The 22,500-nt window shown below is 43.0% G+C and overlaps 1 protein-coding gene across 4 annotated transcripts in view; it reads left to right on the top strand.

Moving 5' to 3' along the window:
• LOC147029286 (dual specificity calcium/calmodulin-dependent 3',5'-cyclic nucleotide phosphodiesterase 1A-like) overlaps positions 1 to 22,500 on the top strand; it is a 413,056-nt gene that overhangs the window by 216,593 nt on the left and 173,963 nt on the right. For 2 of the 4 annotated variants that reach the window (XM_085872224.1, XM_085872228.1), the window contains exon 6: positions 13,570 to 13,596. The exons of 1 other annotated variant lie outside the window; for it this stretch is intronic. In XM_085872224.1, the coding sequence (XP_085728350.1) occupies positions 13,570 to 13,596 (27 nt within the window). Of the gene's footprint in view, positions 1 to 24; positions 471 to 13,569; positions 13,597 to 22,500 lie in introns of those variants that run through there. One more of the 4 variants, XM_085872226.1, reaches the window with a different exon arrangement.

The raw sequence follows: 22,500 nt of genomic DNA, 5'->3' as shown, positions 1-22,500 counted from the left end.
TATAACTAGAATTTGAGTGCCTTTCACAGCTTCAATATGTCCACTTGCCGTTCCTGGGTCTGCCGACACAGCGCAGCCGCCGCCGCGTTGGCCATTCGTAGCCCAGGCGTCGTCCCACGACGGAACGTGCATTCGGCTCCCCAGCGTGCTTTCCAGAAGCGACACATCGGCAATATCTGCCGTCGCTGGTCAAACATCAGAGTGCAGGCCGTGCACTAGACGTCAGCCAACGAGACCGCTGTGTGTCCGGGCAGGGTGGTTGGGGAGGGCTCCTGCTGGATGGATGGCTCCTCCTGAATGGTCGTGGATGGGCGGGATGGGGGACGAGACGCTTGGACTCTGAGCTTCCTCCTCTCGAGACACATGGTGATGGAGTCCCCGACTAAGGAGATCGAAGAGTTTGAGAGCAGCTCGCTGAAATATCTACAGCCCGAACAGATAGAGAAAATTTGGCTGCGTCTTCGGGGATTGTAAGTATTCCAGTGTTTTCTGTGCTGCGGTGCATTCGTTCTATTGAATTCCTTGTGATTGAACATTTCCTTGAAAAACCAACTAGTTATACCAATATCATGTGTGTTCATCTACTTCCATTAATATTTGATGGTGATCTGTTAAACCTTTTTTTTCATATCTAATTGTCTTTATTTCATTCTAAAATGAAAACACAAATATATCTTTGTTAAAACGAATTGTAAACCAAATATAATATATTATGATGTACCATTGACAGACGACTGGGGTTTTATTAATTACTTCATTTAATATCGGCAAGCAATTTGCTGCATGTGCTCATTAACGATCTGAGCTGCACTGATGACGTGGTGTCAAATGATAGCGCTGCTCTAATCATGTCCTGGCACCTTCCAGATTTGAAAACTATTATAACAACTAGTCGGTCCATGTCGCATCATCAGGCCTTCTCCAGAGGCCATGATGTGTGTGTGTGTGTGTATGTATATATATATATATATATATATATATATATATATATATATATATATATATATATATATATATATATATATATAAAAATATATATACATTTTTTTTTCACCGAGCCGATACATATTGGCTCACATTACCTTAATTAGCATTTGATTGTTTTCTTGACATAGAGAGATGGACATAGACAGTAAATATTCAAATAATTCCTCCCATTCCCGACTGCCTAATGTAATAGTTATCCAGATCATCATCTGATAACTGTCCATCAAGGATTCATCACTTCAGTCTCGTAACCTCTAAAAACGGTGGATTGACAATAGTAGTGGTGTCTGAAGGTCATTCGATCAGAGAGAGTGAAGGAGAAGGGGGAATTAGATGAGAGTGAAGGAGGAGAGGGAGAGAAATGAAGGAGAGAAGAGAGTGGATTCAGGAAGAGTGAAGGAGGAGAGGGAGAGACACGAGGAAGACAACAGAGTGAATTAGGGGAGAGTGAAGGAGGAGAGGGAGAGACATGAGGGAGAGAAGAGAGTGAATTAGGGGACAGTGAAGGAGGACAGGGAGAGACATGAGGAAGAGAAGAGAGTGAATTAGGGGAGAGTGAAGGAGGAGAGGGAGAGACATGAGGGAGAGAAGAGAGTGAATTAGGGGAGAGTGAAGGAGGAGAGGGAGAGACATGAGGGAGAGAAGAGAGTGAATTAGGGGAGAGTGAAGGAGGAGAGGGAGAGATACGAGGAAGAGAAGAGAGTGAATTCGGGGAGAGTGAAGGAGGAGAGTGAATTAGGGGAGAGTGAGGGAGAAGAGGGAGAGACACGAAGAGAAGAGAGTGAATTAGGGGAGAGTGAAGGAGGAGAGTGAATTAGGGGAGAGTGAAGGAAGAGAGGGAGAGATACGAGGAAGAGAAGAGAGTGAATTCGGGGAGAGTGAAGGAGGAGAGTGAATTAGGGGAGAGTGAGGGAGAAGAGGGAGAGACACGAAGAGAAGAGAGTGAATTAGGGGAGAGTGAAGGAGGAGAGGGAATGAGAGGAGAGTGAAGGAGGAGAGGAAGAGTAGAGAGGGAATTAGAGGAGAGGGAGAGGAGAGAAGGAATTGGAGGAGGAGGAGAGAAGAGAGGGAATTAGAGGAGAGGGAGAGACACGAGGAAGAGAAGAGAGTGAATTAGGCGGGAGTGAAGGATAAGAGGGAGAGAAATGAGGGAGAGAAGAGAGGGAATAAGAGGAGAGTGAAGGAGATGAGGGAGAGAAGAGAGGGAATTAGAGGAGAGGGAGAGGAGAGAAGGAATTGGAGGAGAAGGAGAGAAGAGAGGGAATTAGAGGAGAGTGAAAGAAGAGAGGGAATTAGAGGAGAGGGAGAGACATGAGGAAGAGAAGAGTGAAATAGTGGAGAGTGAAGGAGGAGAGGGAGAGAAATGAGGGAGAGAAGAGAAGGAATTAGAGGAGAGGGAGAGAAATGAGGGAGAGAAGAGAAGGAATTAGAGGAGAGGGAGAGAACAGAGGGTATTGGATGAGAGGGAGAGGAGAGAGGGAATTAGAGGAGAGTGAATGAGAGGGAGAGAAGAGAGGGAATTAGAGGAGAGTAAAGGAATAGAGGGAATTAGAGGAGAGGGAGAGAACAGAGGGTGTTAGAGGAGAGGGAGAGAAGAGAGGGAATTAGAGGAGAGGGAGAGAACAGAGGGTGTTAGAGGAGAGGGAGAGAAGAGAGGGAATTAGAGGAGAGGGAGAGAACAGAGGGTGTTTGAGGAGAGGGAGAGAAGAGAGGGAATTAGAGGAGATAGTTAGAGAGAAGGACGGAGACAGATTGTTTAATTCCCTGGTACGGTGCACTAATTTTTTCTTATTTGTTGTTCTAATTAAAATACAGTAATCTCAAAAAGCAAAATGTTACTTGGAAGAATCAACATCAGAATTTCAATTAGTGTGTGTGTGTGTGTGTGTGTGTGTGTGTGTGTGTGTGTGTGTGTGTGTGTGTGTGTGTGTGTGTGTGTGTGTGTGTGTGTGTGTGTGTGTGTGTTAGTGTTAAATAACGATTATAATTGTTGTGAAGAACAGATTTATAGGCATAAAACGATGTGTGTGAGAAAAGTTCTCTGATTGCAGTCATCTCCTTCAAAACCGGCCTCTTATTAAACCATTCGTTCCAATCATTCACATGATATCCTCAAATGGATACCTCATTGGTTGTTTCCACAGGACTTTCATTGTCCTGATGACCTTCTGTCATGTATTGTAGATGAAGAAACAATAATTTTCAGGATGACAGATCACATGAATAGGGACAACAACTTTTACTTTAACATTGTATCACATTTTAATGAAAGTGGATACATGAAAGGCCAAATGGTCCATGGCCGAGATGAGACTAGACGTATGCATGCACACTCACCTCTAAGTTGTCTAGTTTGGGTTTGAATCCCAACCCAACTATGAACTGTCATCCCGGTGTTTCACAGGCACGGTGATTCATCAAAGTGTTTGCTGTTCCTCGGGTGGACGTTAAAAGTCCTCCCTCGGATGGACAGCATTCGTTGGTGGATATTAAAGATCCCACAGTGTTCTTCAGGAAGAATAGTTACAAAATCATGTTCCAACCTACATGGGGCATTGCATCAGTGATGCAGCTGCTCTTACTTCCAGCCCACACCTCCAGTGAATTATGCTCCCCTCAGCCATGTGCTGCACACAAAATAAAATGAAGAAGAGAACACTTGCAAAGGAATCTCACCAAAGATATCAGTATTGTTCACCAAAGCTTTATCACAACTACAACAGCACCCGCAATCAGAGCACATACCTCCGCTAGGGTGAACAGTTTACGTGTTGTATTCCACTGATAGATCCGATCTGAATCCGAAACTGAACCAAAAATCGAATCGGCTTGTTCTTGTCACATACCCAACTCATCCACCAACTTTTTTCATAACTCGTCCACAAATTTGTGAAATATCGTGCTATATATCGATTTTGGGCCCCTTCTCTCAATGGTGAAGAATCATGAAAAAATATTCCTCGTATCCAGATCCGGATTCGCATGTTCACCGAAATCGAATCAATTCGTCCTTGTTACAGACCCAACCTGTATGTGTCCATAACTGTTTGAGATATCCTGTTCACAAACAAACAAGCAGACAAGGGTGAAAACAACCTCGATCCACCTTCGGTGGTGGAGGTGAAAACAATCCCTTCACCTTTATTTCTATGCCAATGTTTCTGTTTCCTGTTAGGACATGATGTTTCGAGAATGAAGGAAATTCCATTTGAAAGATGAAGCTTCGATCTTTTCGAATTCAGCCGACACATATACAGCTTTTCAAAATCTGCAAATATTCAGCACGTACGTGTGCTGCAAACATGAGAAACTGTGGAGCACAAGGTGGAGTCATCAACACAGTGACAGAAGGGACTATACAAAGGAAGGTCTTGAACCTAAATCAGAAAAAATCATTGTGTTTATACCACTGTACTCAAGCACACCAGCCTCGAGAGAGAGAAGGGAAGGGAAGACACCATCCAGAGCAACATGCTGTTTTGGCATATGGAGTCATTATTTTAGCTGGGTTAGAATTTCTCCTCGGATGCCAAAGCTTGCTGAGGAGTGGTCTATCACAGAGCACAATGGCAAATTGTGTTGAAAAATTACATATATATATATATATATATATGTATATATATATGTATATATATATATGTATATATATATATGTATATATATATGTATATGTATATATACAGCCACACCATGAAGTTGTGGGAAAGAGTAGTGGAAGATCGGTTGAGAGGAGAGGTGACGATCTGTGAGCAGCAATATGGGTTTATGCCAGGAAAGAGCACCACTGATGCGATGTTTGCTTTGAGAATGTTGATGGAGAAGTATAGGGAAGGCCAGAAAGAGTTACATTGTGTGTTTGTGGATTTAGAGAAAGCTTATGATAGGGTGCCAAGAGAGGAGTTGTGGCATTGTATGAGGAAGTCGGGAGTGGTGGAGAAGTATGTGAGGATCGTGCAGGATATGTATGAGGACAGTGTGACAGCGGTGAGGTGTGCGGTAGGAATGACGGACCGGTTTAAGGTTAAAGTGGGATTGCACCAAGGATCGACTCTGAGCCCTTTCCTGTTTGCAATGGTGATGGACAGGTTGACGGACGAGATCAGACTGGAGTCTCCATGGACCATGATGTTCGCGGATGACATCATGATCTGTAGGGAGAGTAGGGAGCAGGCTGAATCGAGCCTTGAGAGGTGGAGGTACGCACTGGAGAGAAGGGGAATGTTAGTCAGTAGGAGAAAGACGGAGTACATGTGCGTAAATGAGAGGGAGGGTGGTGGTATGGTGCGGTTGCAAGGAGTTGAGGTGGGGAAGGTGGATTGGTTTAAATACTTGGGATCAACTGTCCAAAGTAACGGAGAGTGTGGGAGAGAAGTGAAAAAGAGAGTGCAGGCAGGATGGAGTGGGTGGAGAAGAGTTGCAGGAGTGATTTGTGACAGAAGGGTAGCTGCAAGAGTGAAGGGGAAAGTATACAAGACGGTAGTGAGACCAGCTATGTTGTATGGTTTGGAGGCGGTGGCGCTCACAAAAAGACAGGAAGCAGAGCTGGAGGTGGCAGAGTTAAAGATGCTGCGATTCTCGTTGGGAGTGACGAGGATGGATAGGATAAGAAATGAGTGTATTAGAGGGACAGCGCAGGTAGGACGGTTTGGAGACAAAGTGAGAGAGGCGAGATTGCGATGGTTTGGACATGTGCACAGGAGGGAAACGGAGTATATCGGGAGAAGGATGTTGAAGATGGAGCCGCCAGGCAGGAGGAGAAGAGGAAGGCCAAAGAAGAGGTTCATGGATGCGGTGAGGGCGGACATGCGGGTGGTTGGAGTGTCAATGGAAGATGTGGAGGATAGAGCAAAATGGAGACAGTTGGTCCGCTGTGGCGACCCCTAGCGGGAGCAAGCCGAAAGAGGAAGAAGAAGATATGTATATATATTGTTATGGCCATGGGTACTGAGTGTATTATGAGGGGGTTTAATCCCCGTTTGTCCTCGGAAGACCCGGACCTGGGACCACCGCTTACAATTAACTTTGTGGGATGGTGGGTTACTTTAGAACCACGAACGCCAATCAGGTAACCACGAGTTCCAGTGTCCACCGTTTAATTATGCCGTTTAACTCGAGGTCACATGGTTTCCTGAACTGGGAGCGCGCCCTCGGCAAAGCTCCAATCTTATCTTGATTAGATCTTAATTAGGGTGGCCGAGCGTTTAACCGCTGGTGCGTGCAAACTATTCCAGGTCAATTAGTTTGGTAATTACCTCCCAGTTTATCTAGGTTTGGACAATGCTGGATCAATGGAAGGAAAGCACAAGCAGGGACAGGTTGGAAGATCGACAAAGGAATTTAATAATAAGGAAAAAATAAATAAAAAGAACGTTTTTATTTCCTTGTGGTAAAAATAAGTAAATTCAAATCAATCAAAATAATCGCAAGCAAGTAAACAATTAATCAGGCAACGATAGAAAGAGAGACAAAGAACAGATGTTTATCACTATACCTTACTTAACAATTAAACACGAGACAAGGGTACCCAGCAGATCATTGTGGGGGGGGGGGGCGGGGGGTGAAGAGAAACCCAGTCTCGCTCACCAAATAGAAGTCGTCATACGTCAAATATAACGTCCTGAAATGCGTGAGTGTGCTTTGTCCGTTGCCAGGGCCCAGCCTTGTTGTGCACCCACTCACAAACAGGCTTGAACGTCAGTCGACGTCATGTCGTCACCCCAAGAATCAGATACGCCAAGAGCAGGTCTCGAGCAGAACCAGCATTAATGGTCAGAGCGTCACTCACCGTCAGGAGCCACCAGGAGCCACAACCGATGGACAGCTGTTTGGAGCTGTGAGAAGCTGAGGTGCTGTGAGAAATTGAAAGGCTGCAAGGCCGTCACCAGCTCACCAACCGTTTGACTGGAATCGACAAAACAGCCGTCTGACTGGAACTGACGAAACGACCAGCTGACTGGAACTGACAAAATGACCGTCTGACTGGAACTGACGAAACAGCCATCTGACTGGAACTGACAAAACGACTGTCTGACTGGAACCGACGAAACCACCGTCTAACTGGAACCAATGAAACAACCGTCTGACTGGAACCGACGAAACAGCCGTCTGACTGGAACCGACGAAACAGCCGTCTGACTGGAACCGACGAAACAGCCATCTGACTGGAACTGACGAAACGACTGTCCGACTGGAACTGAAGATAGAACCGTCTGACTGGAACTGACAAAACAGCCATCTGACTGGAACCGACAAAACAACCGTCTGACTGGAACTGACAAAACGACCGTCTGACTGGAACTGACGAAACGACCGTCTGACTGGAACTGACGATATGACCGTCTGACTGGAACTGACGATACAACCGTCTGACTGGAACTGACGAAACAGCCATCTGACTGGAACTGACAAAACAGCCATCTGACTGGAACCGACAAAACAGCCATCTGACTGGAACCGCCGAAACAACCGTCTGACTGGAACTGCCGAAACGACCGTCTGACTGGAACCGACAAAACGACCGTCTGACTGGAACCGACGAAACAACCGTCTGACTGGAACCGACGAACCAGCCGTCTGACTGGAACTGACGAAACAACCGGCTGACTGGAACCTACGAAACAACCGTCTGACTGGAACCGATGAAACAGCCCTCTGACTGGAACTGACGAGCAACCGTCTCCCAAAGCTGCCAGAACTACAACCAGCCACCACCAACCGACTCTCAAAGCCTTCAGAATCACAACCAGCTATCGCCAACTGACTCACTCCAACTCACTCACTGGGAAAAAAACGGTCCTCTCGTCCTTTTTATAGGTGGCCACTCTGGGCGGAGCCTCAAGCAGACTTCAGCCAAATCCAGCTTGCCTATTGGTGTATCGTTGCACGTGACAAACTGCCAGTCACGCGATCATTCCTGGCCTACGATGCCATGTTTGTGGTACTGGACGAATGGCATGCATGAGCCATTTGCCAGAATTACCGAGCAAAAATGTGAAGTGCTCATAAAATGTCAACAACACTTATCATCTCAATGTTCAGCCCAATACGAAAAAGAGCCAGTTCGCATCCATAGAGCTACTGAACGGGGTGTCAAACGTCGATGGAAAAAGGTGGGTGTCGAGCCTCCGTTGGGCTAACGGCTATCTCACGTGCATGAAGGTGTCTGTCGTAAAGAGAAAAAGGAGCTTTCCATAAGAGAGAGAATCTATTATTTAGCCTTCTCAACACACATTTAGAATCCCACTGGACATGGGGATGGTTCAATCCTGGACATGCATTAAGGGAAATAACTGTCTGAGGACCTCGATGTTTGCCCATCGGATCGGATTCTGAAATCCTTAACAATATATGTATATATGTATATGTATATATGTCATGGAGTACGGTAGTACTCCAGATTTATGGATTATATGGGGAAAAAATGGGCACCCGATCAAATGTGGACCCAATGATATGCCCATAAACTTCTCGTGTCGTCATAAGCATTTAAAAGCCATAGCTTTTATTCTTGAACATTTTCCGAACGACCAATAATTAAAAAGATGCCAAAGTACATTGCTGAAGTAATAAGAGAGATCGCTAAATCGCCAACTTGTACTTATTCTTGGTCGCCTCGGAAAAAAAAATGTAAAACTGTAGCCCGACCGACCGAAATAACTGCCGAAGGAATTTTTTGATTTTTTGCATGCCAAGTCGAGGCTCGTGTAAGAGCTAGTACATAAAAACAAAGAGCAAGGCAGGAGACAAGGGGGTCAGGAGAGGGAAGCACAAAATAGTGGGGAACAAAGACAATAGGATATCTGTGGAAGGGAGAGGGATGGGGTGGGGCACATGGGGTAAACAAGGTGGTACTACAGGAAGGAAAACGGAATTTTAAGTAGGTGGGTTTGGGTGAATTAACGTGGACAGAAAGGAACATGGTTTTGGATGGGGGAAGACAAGAGATAGTGGTGGTGAACAGCTGTTTTGAATACCTGGAGGGGGGAGTGGAATTGAAGAGAGTGTGGGAGTTTGTTCCAAGAGCAGAAAAAAAAACAGGAATGAAAGAGTGAAGGTGAGCAGTGACTCTTGATTTTGGCAGTTTCACCAGATGGCAGATTTTGGTGGACTTTGAGTGCCCTGAGTAAATATAGGGAGGACAGATCACAGACAGAGTTGAGGGGGGGGGGGGGTCAAGGCCAGAGAGGAGATGGTGGAAGAAAGAAAAACCACCGATCTGCCTCCAGTGAGAGATCCAAAGACTCAGCTTCATCGCTGGAGACAACGATGATACTAAAAGCCTTGGTTTCCGCAGCGTAAAGTTGAGTGAGATGTGAGGCAGGAGCAACACCCAGAGGGGGTAGGGGGAAGCAGTAGTCCATCAGACTGTGGATGAAAGCTTTGTATGTGCTCAGGAGCTCAGATCAATATAGGCTGCAAGCAGGCCCTTCCGAAACTCTCGTCTGTGTTCGGTGAAGACCAGAAGAGCAAGGATACGGTCAATCATTGACCTCTTTGGTGTAAAGCCTGACTGCTCTGGATGTTAGTGCTCAAGCAGATGGTGGCGAACCCTATCAAGAATTATTCAAGGAAAGACCTTGTTCAGCACTGAGAGCAACATCACCCCTCAATAGTTGTTGCATTCCTGGCGATCACCCTTCTCTTTCCAGAGAGGGACAACAAGGCTCCTCTTCTAGTCAGTTGGGATGATGCCTATGTTCCAGGCAGAGCACAGAACGACATGTAACAACACGAGTGCAGCATTTCCACCGGCCTTGAGAAGTTCGGCATGGATGCGACAGATCCCAGGAGCTTTACCCCATTCCAACCGTTTCACCACAGCCTGTGTTTCCACAAACGAAGGTGGACCACAATTGTTTGGAGGGTCAGCAATAGGGATAGTAACACCCCTGATATCCCACTCAACAGCTGGTGGATCAGACTGGTACAGCCGCTCAAAGTAACCAGCCCAGCGGGCCTTCACTTCAGACTCCTCTGTCCAGAGCCTACCACCCTCCGCTCTAACTGTAGTACACCGAGGGATGGGCTTGGAGGAATGCAATGTGCAAATTACTCTGTAAGCAGGATGAGAATCACTTAACCACAGGTGATGCTCCTTCTCACAGATTCCTCGCACATAAGCCTCCTTGTCCACCCTCAGCACATGCACAGTTTTATGCATCAACCCCCTGAACAGCTCGGCTCTGCCTTTAAGCCTGGCCATGCGGCTCTTGTCAATGGTATCCAGTGTCCCTTGAGAGACAAAATTCTTCTTCTCCCCACGGTGAGTTCCAAGACATCCACCGGCAACATCAAGGATGGTGGTCTTGAAGGCACGCCACAACTCTTCAGGATTCCCCAAAACACCCAGACTCCTCAAATGTGCACTCAGCCCGTTCACAAACTCCTCAGCTGCCTTCTCATCATTGAGCTTGCCAACATCCAGCCTCGGCTAGGATGTTACCATTTTCCTGGATTTAAGCTGAAACTTCAAAGTTGCTACCACATGCCTGTGGTCAGTATTGAGGAACTGAGCACTCTGTTAGATCCTGCAGTTCTGGATAATCCTCCAGTGACCATCAATAAGCACATGGTCAATCTCCTTTGCCACACTGCCAGCATTGGAATACCAAGTCCAGTGATGAGCCTATGGGCACTGAAAACATGAACCAGCCACTCTCAGCCCATGACTTCTTGCAAAGTCAAGGAACTTAGTGCTATTCTGGTTCACAGTTCCAGATCCATGGGTACCAACACATGTCTCATAACCATTCCTATTTGTTCCAGTCAATGCATTGAAATCCCCCAAGACGAGAAGAGTATCTCGCCTGGGGTGCTGATCAACCACAGACTCGAGCATGGCATAGAATGTGTCCTTCATAGTGAGATTGCTTGCCTCAGTCAGAGCGTACACATATACCAGGGAAACGACACCCAAGGAGTGACAAATCCTTAGTCTCATAATGCACTCGTTGAGCTTTGTTATCTCAATGATCATTGGAGTCAGCTTATTGGATCCAGCTACATAAACTCCTTTGCATGGTAACCATCACAGCAACTTGGCCAATAGTTGGTTTCACCACCCGCCACGATCTCGCGCAACCCGGTCTCCGAACCTCAGAGAGTGCTGCAATACCGATTGTCAAACGCTTGAACTCAGATGATAACAGAGACAGGTGATCATCCTCTCATGGGGATAGGGCATTCCAGGCACCCACCCAAAGGGACCGCCTCAGGTTAACCCAAGGAGACCGCCATCTGGTGGAGGACACCTTTGCACCACCCCGACACACACGACCGCAATCTGACCCGGGAAGGTTACCCCATGGTTTTCCTCCTATCAAAGAGTGGGGGTCCCAAAGGCTTTGCCCCAATCCTGTCATCTGGTGAGCTTCTCTGTGGAGGGCAGCTGCACAGGAGGTACTCCCACTGAGTGGGTTTTCAATTTTATTTCCGTCTTTGTTGTGTTTTACAGTTTGAAGGGTTTTCCAGTGACTGCAGTGCTAATCCTGCCACCAACCTCCAAAAAAATAATATCTCAACTGCTGTAGGACTTCCACAGACACCTTAGGGCACAAGATGTTGAAGGCCGTTGGCTCACAAGGAGCTGCATCACCCTTTGACAAGTTTTGTTTTTAATCCTCCTGGGTGTCCATATCCATACACCCTTCTCACCAGAAAACCTGGTGGGGGAAACGGTTTTGTCACCAACAACTTGACCATGAAACAGGTTCGTACAGGTTTACGTGGTACCTGGAGCACGTCATAGATGTAATCTGGCCTGAGCTGACAATAATGGTTTGAAGTCAGGATGGTTTACAAAGTATATATAAAAGTATCATTTGAACAGGTGAGGGTTGGGGTTAAGGTTAGGATTAGGTTGGATGAGCCAGGAAAATAACCCAAGGCACATTAATATAGAATGATTCTAAAATTTACTTGATTTGACACTAGGATGGTGATGAATCCATCACAAACTCATACCCAGCACCCTTGTTGTGAGTTGGGACAGTGTTGGCTCCCTTCCATGTCGAAGGCATGTGGTCCTCTGACTGGGATTTGAAAAAGAGCAGAGAAAAATGTGCAAGTTTCATCATTGGGAAGTTGATACTTACTGAGCGTTTTTACTTGCAGCTGAATAAATTATACACCAGTGTTTGAATGACACAATGGACTACATGTCACAAATATCCACTTTATTGAACCTCCAGACTATCCAGTATTCTTGATTAGGTTTTCTGAAGATAATGAGAAAGGCAGCTTTACAATTACAGAGGTTAATGAGTCCATTTGAGCAGACAAGGAGCAGGACAGATTAAAACCAAAATATGACAAGTTCAACAGGGGAATGGAGCGGATGAAGCAAGTGTGTGGGGAGGGGAAGAAGTTGGAAGGCTTGGTGGGAGGTTTTGGAGGGAGTTGGAGGGAAGGGATGGGAAGTGTTGGAGGGAAGAGGTGTGAAGGGGTGGGGAGATGAGGGGAAAAGGGAGTGGATGGAGGAGCTATGGATTCAATCACAAGAATCTTGTCAAATGAATATTTTCATGATCACTTTTAGACAGTCCATATATCTTTCCTTAATCACTACTTTGTATTAATATATATATATATATATATATATTTTTTACTTACTTTCTTCCTCTCACTTGTTTCATATATTTAAGCCTCCCACTGTAGCACAGGGGAAGGCTTATAGGTGTTGTCGGTTTTGTTTCGACAATTGACATCCCCAATTTTTTAATGGTACCGCTGAGTTTCTTTGACCCCAAGGAGCAGATGGTTTCGTAATACTTTGACCTTTAACCCGGAGGGGTATCATGTAAATATTGCTTTCTCAAGGCTATGAAGTATTAAACCATTATTTCGAAGAAGAAAGAAAATTTCTTCCTGCACTCTCAGCACTCCAATTTCCATGATGTCAATTTCCAAGCTGTATCTCAGAGCCAGCTGGGTGTTTAAGAATGAAATTTTACATCAATAATTTTTTTTAGGTCATGACCCAATTACAGACATTTACAGATTTTTCACCAAAACTCGACTGAGGTTTGTCTGATCAGAACAAAATTGCCCTTGCTAGATAGCCTTGAGAAGCCGTATTTGAACTTAATTTACATGATACCCTCTGGGTTAAAGGTCAAGGTTTTGCACCCCTCAGAGTACTAAACCTCCACTTAGGTTTTTCTCCACTTTTTTCTGGCAATGTTAACAAAAATCACGTTTTTCATCATGACTTGAATAATTTTCCCCCGATTTTCATGATGTTGAGTTTTATGGATAGATTGTGGATGGGAACACATTTTCTTAACTTATACTCCATCACGAATTGTTGTAGGTCAAGGTCATATGTTGGTCTGAAAAAATATGGCCTTCATTGAATTGCGGGCCAAGGGTAAGTCACGGGTGATCATCAAGAGGAGGCCGGGGGAGGTTTACCCTTGGCGATCACTTTGTGATTGCAGATATTTAGTTACGATTTGTTACTGGACACATACATATGCTTTGATTCGTGATAAGTTAATTATATAGTCACAAGGTGGACATTTGTTTTGTCTTTATTTTATTTCTAAACGCATTCATTCTAATACTTGATTTTTATTATTTTAGACGAAAGTACAAGAAAACATCTCAAAGGTAGGACTTTAAGTGGATGATGCAAATGTTGAATCAACTTTGATAAATATTAAATGAATGCATTTTAATCACATGATGTCTGTTATTTCCTCATGATTTGAATGCAATTGTTACTAAGATTCCTTTTTAAATGTATTCAACTTATTTGCTGTTTTCATGATGATTAATACTATAACAAGCTGGTAGGCGACATGGGTGGTCGCTAGACTAAGTCAAATTTGAAATATGTAGACAAGAGAACACATCAGATGGCATTTTTGCCGTTCGTTGTTCCATATAGGAACATGACGAGCAACTGTCCATTCATCATTTGTGTTCGATTCCCTAACCCTACGTTAGGGAATCCCAACGTGAACGTTGAGGTGAAAGCATATAGTAATATAATTGCATACTAGTCAGACAGTTTTTGACGCATCGGGCTGAAATTTTTTGACAAAGAGGTTCATTATAATGCACATAAAAGCACGGAAGCTGATTTTTGATTTTCGAAAGGTTTTTTTTTCGCTTTTTTTCAAAAATTTCAAAGTCTCGTTGCTCAGCAACGGTGGCATCCAGAGCAACGGTGCTCAAAAGTATACAACTAGATCCTGGTATGAACCTACCAGTCAAGTTTCATCAAAATCGGTTGACTCCTCTGGCCTCCAGAGCTGTCCATTACATACAAACAAACAGACGGAAAACCTGAGAATAAGGGTAGTCTTGCGACCACCCAAAAAATATTTTGCATGACAAGATGTACAACTTCATTGTTTGTCTGCATTGAAAATAAAAACAAACTTTCCTGGAAATCTGATTGTGCATTTTGGTTCAAGAGGATATATATATATATATATATATATATATATATATATATATATATATATATATATATATATATATATATTGTGTATATATACATATACACATATGTATATATGTAAATATAGATACATATATATGTATATATATATATATTATATGTAAATATATATATATATATATATATATACATATATATGTATATATATATATATTATATGTAAATATATATATATATATATATATATATATATATATATATATATATATATATATACACATATATGCATATATATCTATATACATACATATATATATATATATATATATATATATATATATATATATATATATATATATATATATATGTGGTTGACTCTGTCTGTCATCCTTCCGAGTTCGGCAAAATGAGTACCAGTATACTGGGCCGGTGTATACCCCGGTTAAAATAGGTGTACCATATCCCTGTGTCGTAAGAGGCGACCAGGGTTGCGTCAGGAAGGGCATCCGGTGTAAAACATGTGCCAAATCACTATGTGGATCATACGGATGATCCGCTGTGGCGACCCCTAACGGGAGCAGCCGAAAGAAGAAGATATATATATATATATATATATATATATATATATATATATATATATATATATACATACTGTATATCTCCTTCTTTTGGCTGCTCCCATTCGGGGTCGCCACAGCAGATCATCCGTATGATCCGCATAGTGATTTGGCACATGTTTTACGCCGGATGCCCTTCCTGACGCAACCCTGCTCGCCTCTTAGGACACAGGGATATGGTACACCTATTTTAACCGGGTATACATCGGCCCAGTATACTGGTACTCACTTCGTCGACCTCAGAAGGATGACAGGCTGAGTCAACCCCCTGGTGTATTAATTCAGTGGCCCAACGGGGCTTGAACTCAGGACCCTTTGGATCCCAAGCCGCTGCCATAACCACTGCGCCAACACCAGGATTTACACATATATATATATATATATATATATATATATATATATATATATATATATATATATATATATATATATATATATATTACATTGAGAATGCTGCTTTAACCATATCACCTGGACATATAATTAGTAGATCAACTGGAGCATGACAGGTGCATTGGCCACACACAGCACAGTTGCCAAAACAGGTGCACATGAGATTGAAGGTGACTCGTGATGAATAAATTTCCTTGACTCCGTTGTCACTGATGCCTGGCATTTCAATTTGCATGGCTTGACTTTGAAGGGATAGTCTTATAATGCATTCCTTCAAGGTCAGGTGTTTTTTAATGCTATTTTTAGTGGTATAATTTTGTGGTGATGGAGATCGATTGAAATAATGGTGGTCAAAGTCAGAGGTGTAACTTTTAAAGGGTCAGTCTTGTTCTGTTATGAATACAATATTATTCCTTCTGATGTATTCCATCAGTTTCCTATAATTATTTGGGAATAAAAACAACACTCGCTTTGTGAAAGAAATTGTTTTTTTTTTGAAGGTATAGTTAAAGGATCCATTTTAGAAAAGTCAACCTGACCTTGGTTGACAGTAAAACAGTTTGCCTAACATTTCCTGAGATGGTATCTCTTGGGAAGAGATAGAAGTGGTGTTTAATCAGACATAAACGTGAGCAAGCAGGAGATGGGCTAAATATGTTTTCACCACCGATGAGATGCATTTTACATACATTTGCAAAATTGTTGCCTTTTGATGCTGTTTGCCTTGTGATATCTGATCTCTCTCTTTCTCTCTCTCTTTCTCTCTCTCTCTCTCTCTCTCTCTCTCTCTCTCTCTCTCTCTCTCTCTCTGTCTCTCTCTCTGTCTCTGTCTCTGTCTCTGTCTCTGTCTCTGTCTCTCTGTCTCTGTCTCTGTCTCTGTCTCTGTCTCTGTCTCTGTCTCTGTCTCTGTCTCTGTTTCTGTCTCTGTCGCTCTATCTCTATCTTTCTTCCCGATAACAGCCATTTCACTTTTTCATTGCATATTTTCTGAATGGCATTAATTTATATTTTTGGACTGTTTTGTTGAATATAAATGAAGTTTTGAAACGAAAATATTTACTGCCTCGATGCAGTGTTGAACATTACCAATCTGGATTTTACCAGAATGCTTATTGTTACTTTACATAACAAGCAAATAACCCCTTCTTATAGACGGATTAATTCCACCACTTCTGTGAAGTTAAGATGCGAATGCAGAATATGGTCTTCGGGACTGCGGGGAGCAAAGGTGGACTTACGATGTGTACGTATTATGTATATCCATACGCAATTTGTAGATGGTCACATACGAGTATGATTATATGGGCTTTGGGCATCCCATTAGCAAGTGTTCTCAAGGGTTTTCACAAATTATGTACAAAACTGAGTCGTACCATTTATCGTCTGGGTTTGGGGGTCTTACCGTTTCTGAATTTAGAAAGGAGGTTCAGCCCAGGCAGACTATTTCAAGCATTATGCTGTACTGAAGAGCTCTAATTATGGGGAAAAGTGTTTGCACCTGTGCTATTTCCTCTTTTTGTTGCATTTTGAAATGTTGCCAACAAAGCTTGATTCACACTGTGAGATGCCCCCTTGGGGTAACAGGCTCACAGCATAGCGCAACGTGCCAGTGACGTCATGGTGCTGCTGTAGTTTGGAGGAACGGATGATAATCTTCTTTATTCCCAGCCAGCAAAACTGTGTCCTCTGAATGGTGCTATAGAAAGGCAATAGACAATACATTGATGTGGCAGGTGATGCTTGTTGGTCACGAATCGTGCAGCAATGACTGTAAGGGTTAGGGGGTCTGACTATATATACTAGTATGTGCCCGTACGTGCGTGCCCGTACGTGCAAAAAAAACAAAAAAAACCTTTCAAACCGCGTGCCAGAAACAACAACCACACAAGCCATTCCTTCACTCTCGCGTGCCCGTATGTGCGTGGCCGTACGTGTATGGCCTCCGTGCGTAAAAAAAAAACTTTCAAACCGCGTGCCACAAACAACAACCACACAGAGTCCGTTCCTTCACTCTCGTAAACGACAACTGGATTGGGGCATTGTGTTTATCCATAAATGGGCATAAGAAATCGAGAAATTATTAGCATACAGTAAGTCATCACTATCCGGAAGTAGTGAGTGCCCATACGGAATGTTCACATGCATTCCACGAATTATCGCTTGCATTGAAGTAACAACTGCTGTGATACTTACACACACAGTTAATTAATATCCAAAATAAAATCAAGTTTACCTCCCTCAATAACCACACAGGACGTTCCTTCACTCTCGCGTGGCCGTATGTGCGTGGCCATACATGCATGGCCGTACAAAAAAATAAAAAAATAAAAAAACTTTCAAACAAACACACAGTCCGTTCCTTCGCTCTCGTAAACGACAACTGGATTGGGGCATTGTGTTTATCTATAAATGCGCAAAAGAAATCGAGAAATTATTAGAATACATGAAGTCATCACTATCCGGAAGTGGTGTGTGCCCATACGGAATGTTCACATGCATTCCACGAATTATCGCTTGCATTGAAGTAACACCTTCTGTGATACTTACACACAGAGTTAATTAAAATCAAGTTTACCTCCCTGTCTTTGCTTGCCATGACATTCGCTGCCATTGACCATTGCCACTCCTACGCCATGGTAACTAAGGCGCCCTTTCCCCCATCGTAACCGGCACGGCCCGTGACGTCATCGTCGGCCAGCCGCGCACCGGCCTACGCAGCAACGTGTCTTGTCATTGGTTTGGTAAATAAATGGCCATAACTTAGGAAACACTTGTCCGATTAATATCAAACCTTGAAAAGGCACATACTCAGGTCCCCAGCAAGGTCGCCGGTAAGTTTCAATTAGATCGGACCAGTGGTTGTCGAGAAACAGCGGTCACATACACTAATAAGTGTCTGTGTACATGTCTCCTCCATATCTCCAAAAGCATGAAACCAAGCCTGAAACTTTGCATGCACACTAAGGGAATTCCAAGGAAGTGCAGGAGTGAAAATATCAGGCGCCATCCTCGGCCACCTCACTCTCAATGGGGTCTTAAGGCACATCCTGAGTTACCTGGCTGTGGTCTGAAGCTGGCATTTTTTTTTTTTTTGGCCTGCTCAACAATGCCTTGATTTGGAACAGGCTGTAGCGATTTCTGAACGATAAAGTTTTTTGTTTTTTTTCACTTTTCCCAGACAATGTGACCTATTAATTATTCATGACCACTCTAGTATCCCCAAGGCTTGGGGAACATGTCAGTGAAGTTTCTCCTTGATCTGTCGAGTCATTCTGGAGAAGAAGATTTTAAAACGTTTATTCTTCAAAAAATCATAGCTGCCAAACCATGTGACCTATGATGTCATAGGTGGAGAGCTTTTTGTTCCTTATGGATAGGCGATCATACCTCCAATGTTTCGCCTAAATCTGTTCAGCCATTGCAAAGAAGATTTTTGAAGGTTTCATGTTAAAAAATAATATGGCTGCCGAACCACATGACCGGTGACTTCGACATGTTTTTTTTGCCAATTACAATTTATCCCGAGATGACCCTCAAAAATTTTCAGACTGATCAGATAAACCGTTTGACATATGCAATTATGATGTCATAAGGAAGCCATGTATGACATCATCAAAAAATTACTCTCATTCCCCTTGTGCTATAGTTCACATGTGCCAAGTGTCAATTTTTCCATGGAGCAGTTTTGGAGATACAAAGTCCAAAGTTTTTCTTTTTTTCCAAAATGACTGCCACACCACGTGACATATGACGTAATAGTTATCACAAAAACATTCTACATGAGTAGTCGCATTTATGGTGAAAAACAAAACCATCCCACCCTGCTTCGATTGGACACTTGACCCACGATGTCCTCTTTATCAAATCAAATTCAGAATGGGTGGCAAATCACATATTTGCAGCTTCACGTTGATCTGATAAGGTTTTTTTTATCCCACGTGGCTGTGAGACCATGGGAGCGATGATGTTGAAATATTCGACAAATATTCCCCATGCCGAGTTAATCATATTTTTAAAAATTGCTATTTTTCTGAAACCACTTATTCTTTTGATGGGAGGCTTTGCAGTGAAGATCTACTACTGTTGCTGCAAATAATTTATTCAACAATGACCTCATCAGTCACATGATGTGACAGCCACGTTGGTTTTAAGGAAATAATTAAACAATTATTTCTCTGAAACCATTTAACATATCAATACTGTACTTTGCAGTGATGATCCACTGCACTTGTTGCATACATTTCACTTAAAATGACATCATCAGTCACATGGTGTGGTAGCCACATTGGTTTCAAGGAAAATATAAAAAAATTATATTTTGGAAACTGCTATAGTGATCAGACAGTGATAACAGAGTCTACAAAACAGCTGTTCACCACCATCTCTTATCTTCCCCCATCCAAAATCATGATCTTTTCCACTCCCGTTAATCCAACCCAAACCCACCTCCTTCAAATTCCCTGTTTTCCTTCTTGAAAGTCCCTGTAATGTCCATCTTGTTTACCACATACCTTCCCCAGATCTCCTAATGTTGATGTTCACTGTTTTGTGCTTCCCTCTACCACCCCTCTTTTCTTCTGCTCCCTTTGTTATACGTCCTGTGTGTTCGCTCTTATACGAGCCTCGACATTGTCTCCAAAAAAGAAAAAGAAGTGAATCTTTGCAGTTGTGATGCACTACCATTGCTCCATGTAACGCAACATGTTTCATATTGATCTGTTAAATGGTTTTGGAGAGAAAAGGTTTTTTTAACTTTTGGTATTCAAACTAACATGGCTGCCAAACCACGTGACCTACGGCATTGAAAATTTGGATGCTGACCAAGAGTGGGTAGAGGATTACATCGGTGAAATTTTGTTTTGTTTGGATGAAGTTCATTTTTCTCTCCAATATAGCTGCCACACCACATGACCTATGACATCACTTCCACACTGTATGCAGCTATATACATTAGTTTGATGATGCTTGGTAAATTTCGCTTTGATCAGGTAAGCGTTTCCAGAGAAAACATAATTTAATATTTTTTTCCAATCCAATATGGCCTCCGAACCATGTGATTTATCAATTATTCTCTATCATCCTCGTATCCCCCAACTCATAGTGAACAGGACTGTGAAGTTTCCCCTCAATCTGTCCAGCTGTTCTGGAGAAAATTTTTGTAGGTTTGAGGGTAAATCCAAGATGGCTGCCAGACCATATGACCTGCAACGTCATAGTTATCAAACTTTATTCAGCATGGCGAATCGATAATTTGGTGCAGTTTCACGTCAATGTGTAAAGCGGTTCTGGAGGAGAAGATTTTTTACCTTTTTACAAAAAAATAAACAACAACACGGCTGCCAAACCACATGATGGATGACGTCATATTAATTTTTTTCTGTGTTCACATCTTTTCCTCGATGAAGCACAGACATTTTAATCCTGATGGGATGCAGCGTTTCACGTGTTGCATTTTCACCAGGATACCACTTCACCGATGACATCATAGTCAAATCACTGTTATTCCCCAAGCAGTGTAGTTTCCAGATGCCATGTTTCAATTTTTTCAAATATACGGTTTCGGAGAAACAAAGGTCCAAAGTTTTCCCATTTTGCCAATATGGCTGCCACCCCAAGTGATCTATGACGTCATAATTATCGTTAAAAAATTATCCATGAGTAGTGGCATCTATCATGAAACTTACGTGTCAATTGGATAAGGGTTTGCAAAGAAAACAGAGTATATTTGCAAAGATTCCTCTTTCAAAGAACTCTGCTCAAAGGTAAATCTTTATGTTTGTCGTTTTTATGTATGTTCTGTGTGTGTGTGTACGTATATAAACTGTATTACCACAACGGCACTTGGCACCAGTGTGCGAGTTGTTGGTTGTTATCTCCAAATGTGGGTTTCAGAATGTGGAATGGAGTCCTCCCATTTCTCGAAGTATCCACCTTTGTGTGTGTATGTGTGTTTGTATGTGTGTGTGTGTGTGTGTGTGTGTGTGTGTGTGTGTGTGTGTGTGTGTGTGTGTTTGTTTATGTGTGTGTGTGTGTGTGTTTGTATGTGTGTTTATGTATGTATGTTTGTTTATGTGATGTGTGTTTATGTGTGTGTGTGTGTGTGTGTGTGTGTGTGTGTGTGTGTGTGTGTGTGTGTGTGTGTGTGTGTGTGTGTGTGTGTGTGTGTGTGTGTGTGTGTGTGTGTGTGTGTGTGGGTGTGCGCGCGCGCGCATGTGCGTCTATATGTGTGCATTTGTGTGTGCATGTGTATATGTGTGTGTGTATGTGTATGTATATGTATATGTCTGTGTGTCTGTGTGTATGTGTGTGTGCATGTGTATATGTGCTTGTGTATATGTATATGTGTATGTGTCTGTGTGTCTGTGTGTCATGTCTATGTCTCTGTCTTTATGTGTTTTTGGTCATTTAGCATAGCATATCATTATTTTTACTAACCCCACCTCCACCCTTCACCTTTCTCTCGATTTTTTTTTAACCTCCTCCCTCTCTCTCTTTGTATTCCCTCCTTGCCTCCCCCCTTCCTCATAAAATTCAGCACTCTCCTACCATACCTTTGTTTCTTTCTCTTTCTCTCTCTATCTCTCACCCCTCCTCGCAACCCTCCATCCTACAATTTATAGCAATGTTTGGTGAGGTGTCGCTCTCCACCCCCCTTCCCTTCCCTTGCTCTTCCCCTCTTCCTGGCTCCCCTTCTTCACCCACCCCGAGCCTCCCTCCTGCCTTCCTCCTCTCCCCTCCCTCCCTCTATCCGCTCTGCCTCCCTCTTCTCTCTCTCTCCTCCCTCTCTCCTCTCACTCTCCTCTCACTCTCCCTCCCCTCCAATCTGGATATTACCAGAAACAAATAAACCTCTTCCGAAAGTGGTCAAGGTTGGTGGGACATTTTCTTCTTCTTGAACTGCACCACATTTGTATATTGGGGGCATACTTAACCCAGAATTATCAACAGCACATTCATGAACATCGAATTCCACTTATAAGGTAACACTTTTACAATGCCTCTTAGCCTATATTATACTGGGTGTTTACAGAGTTCTGTTACCACCTCCGCACAACCTGATAAGTTAATATAATGAGCACACAAGAGGTATAAATG

This window comes from Eptatretus burgeri, chromosome 3 (genome assembly GCF_056783735.1).
Source record: "Eptatretus burgeri isolate ZD-2024b chromosome 3, Ebu_testis_v1, whole genome shotgun sequence".
NCBI classification, from domain to species: domain Eukaryota; kingdom Metazoa; phylum Chordata; class Myxini; order Myxiniformes; family Myxinidae; genus Eptatretus; species Eptatretus burgeri.
This window is presented reverse-complemented; position numbering and strand designations above follow the sequence as displayed.